This window comes from Coffea eugenioides, chromosome 10, assembly GCF_003713205.1.
Source record: "Coffea eugenioides isolate CCC68of chromosome 10, Ceug_1.0, whole genome shotgun sequence".
Lineage (NCBI taxonomy): Eukaryota > Viridiplantae > Streptophyta > Magnoliopsida > Gentianales > Rubiaceae > Coffea > Coffea eugenioides.
The window spans coordinates 22,255,869-22,258,033 of record NC_040044.1 but is presented as its reverse complement, the minus strand read 5'-3'; the positions used below and the strand labels follow the sequence as shown (position 1 = coordinate 22,258,033).

The following is a 2,165-nucleotide window of genomic DNA, read 5'->3' as shown; positions in this document are numbered from 1 at the left end:
ACAACGGCGCGTGATCGACCAGTTGGTTGATGGTAGTGGTAGCGGTGGTCAACCTGAGCCTTTACCTACTAACCAACCTGAACCGCAACCAATACTTTTACCCTATACTCAAACCCCCTTTACCCCGCGTTTTGCAAATCCGCATGAAGAAACTTTTATCTATCTCACTCATGGCCTACCCCATACCCAGGCACCCGCTATCCAAACCAATCCTCCTCACCCCCAAATTTCCCAAAATTATTCACACATTAGTCCGAATATGCCACTCGAACCTCAGGGACCACATTATTACTCCATCACTGAGCCATTTAACATGGATACCGCCACCCAAGGGAAAGCAGAAGCTGGGGAGTCATCCGCGTCGATAGATAAGAATTTGCTAAAGCAATTGGATCGGTTTGAGGAGTTCATAAGGAAAAGCCAAGGTTTGAACAAACAAGGAGGTCTGGACTACAGCGAGCTGTGCCTATTTCCGGATATGCAATTGCCCATGGGTTTCAAAACGCCCAAGTTTAGCAAGTATGACGGAACAGGCAACCCTAAGACGCATCCCCGAATGTTTGCCAACAAGTTGGGCAAGCCAATAAATGATGAAAACTTGCCAGTTCGGTTATTCCCCGAGAGCTTAGAAGGCGATGCACTAGACTGGTATTCCAATTTAAAGCCTGAAGATATGAGGACATGGGTGGATTTATCAACTGCATTTGTAAGACAATACGAGTACAATTGTGAGCTTGCTCCAATGAGGGCCACACTTGAGGGGACTAAAAGAAAGCCATCTGAGGATCACAAGACGTGTGCAAGGAGATGGAGAAAATTGGCAGCCAAAGTGGAGCCTCCCATGACTGAAAATGATATTGTTCGCACGTTCATCAAAGCTCATGACCCGCCCTATTTTGAGGAAATTTTTCGAATGATTGGGTGTTCCTTTGCTGAAATTGTCAATAAATTGGAAGAATTTGATGAGTTTGTGAAGGGCGGAAAAATTGTTAATGTGTCAACATTGAAGATGCAACTAGAGGCTCTGCAAGGCCAAAATAACAGTGGGAAGAAATCCCAATTTAAGGGAAAAGAAGGGGAAACTGCTTTTGTTGGGGATCAGGGCCCCTCGGCCAGACCTAGATTTTCAAACCGCATTGCTTATTCATCACCCTATCCATACTACCCAAACTCCCGTCCTATCCACCATACTCAACCTCGACCAAATTATCCAAATGTACTCGCACCACCCTTTCAAAACCCTCAACCAAATGTCCAAGCTAGACCTCGCCCTCCTTTTAACCCAAGACCTATTCCACCCCCTAGCCCAAATTATTACTACCAACAAACCAGTGACACCCAAAATTCAACGCCATACCGAACCTTCACCAATCTAGGTCGGCCTGTTGACCAATTATATGAGCAATTGAAAGCTGCCGGAAAAATTGGTGTTATACCTCCTAAGATCTATTCTAAGCGCTTTCCCTCTGACTATGACTCTCAAGCAGTCTGCGCTTATCATTCTGGAGCTCCCGGGCATTCCACCAATGATTGTCGGGCATTGAAACATAAAATCCATGATATGATCGAATTCGGAGAAATAGTGCTAAGGAAAAAGGGTGAACAAGGACCGAGCATAAGTACAAATCCCTTTCTCGAACACAAGGACGCCTTTGAGGCATCCACCCCCAATGAAGAAATTTGAGAATCCTGGAAGGGGTTGAATTAGTGAGATTCCTCTCCCTTGAAGGAAGTTTCGATAAATTTGGAAAATTGTTTTGGTTAAAACCAATGAAAAATCGTTCACGCGTGTGTTTTTTGTTTAACTGGTTTTTTGAAAATAGTTTTCAATCAAGTGACTTTTGAAGACATGTTTTGATCTTCATCTTGAATTCAATAAAATGTACAGTTTTCTATACTCTTTGTTACTTACGCATTCTTTTCAAATGGCCAAGAATAAAATCCTCTGACCCTTTTGGATATCACTGTTCTGAAGTTTGATGATGACAATATCTCACGAATGTGAATTTGAATTTCAAAATGAAAGGAGTAATAAGGAGACATCCGAAGGTAGTTCAAAAAGGCTCGGATGGTATAAAGAGAAACTCGAACCGAACCGGGGTCAACATTAAGAAAATGAAATTAGCATTCATTTTGAGTGAAAAGTTGAAAAATGTTACAATAAG

The 2,165-nt window shown here is 42.7% G+C and overlaps 1 protein-coding gene across 1 annotated transcript; it reads left to right on the top strand.

The window, feature by feature from the left end:
• Positions 1–259: 259 nt before the first annotated feature.
• On the top strand, positions 260–1,684 carry LOC113750573. Its single transcript, XM_027294534.1, has one exon. It carries the CDS (start codon positions 260–262, stop codon positions 1,682–1,684), a length of 1,425 nt encoding a protein of 474 aa, XP_027150335.1.
• The last annotated feature ends 481 nt before the right edge of the window (positions 1,685–2,165 follow it).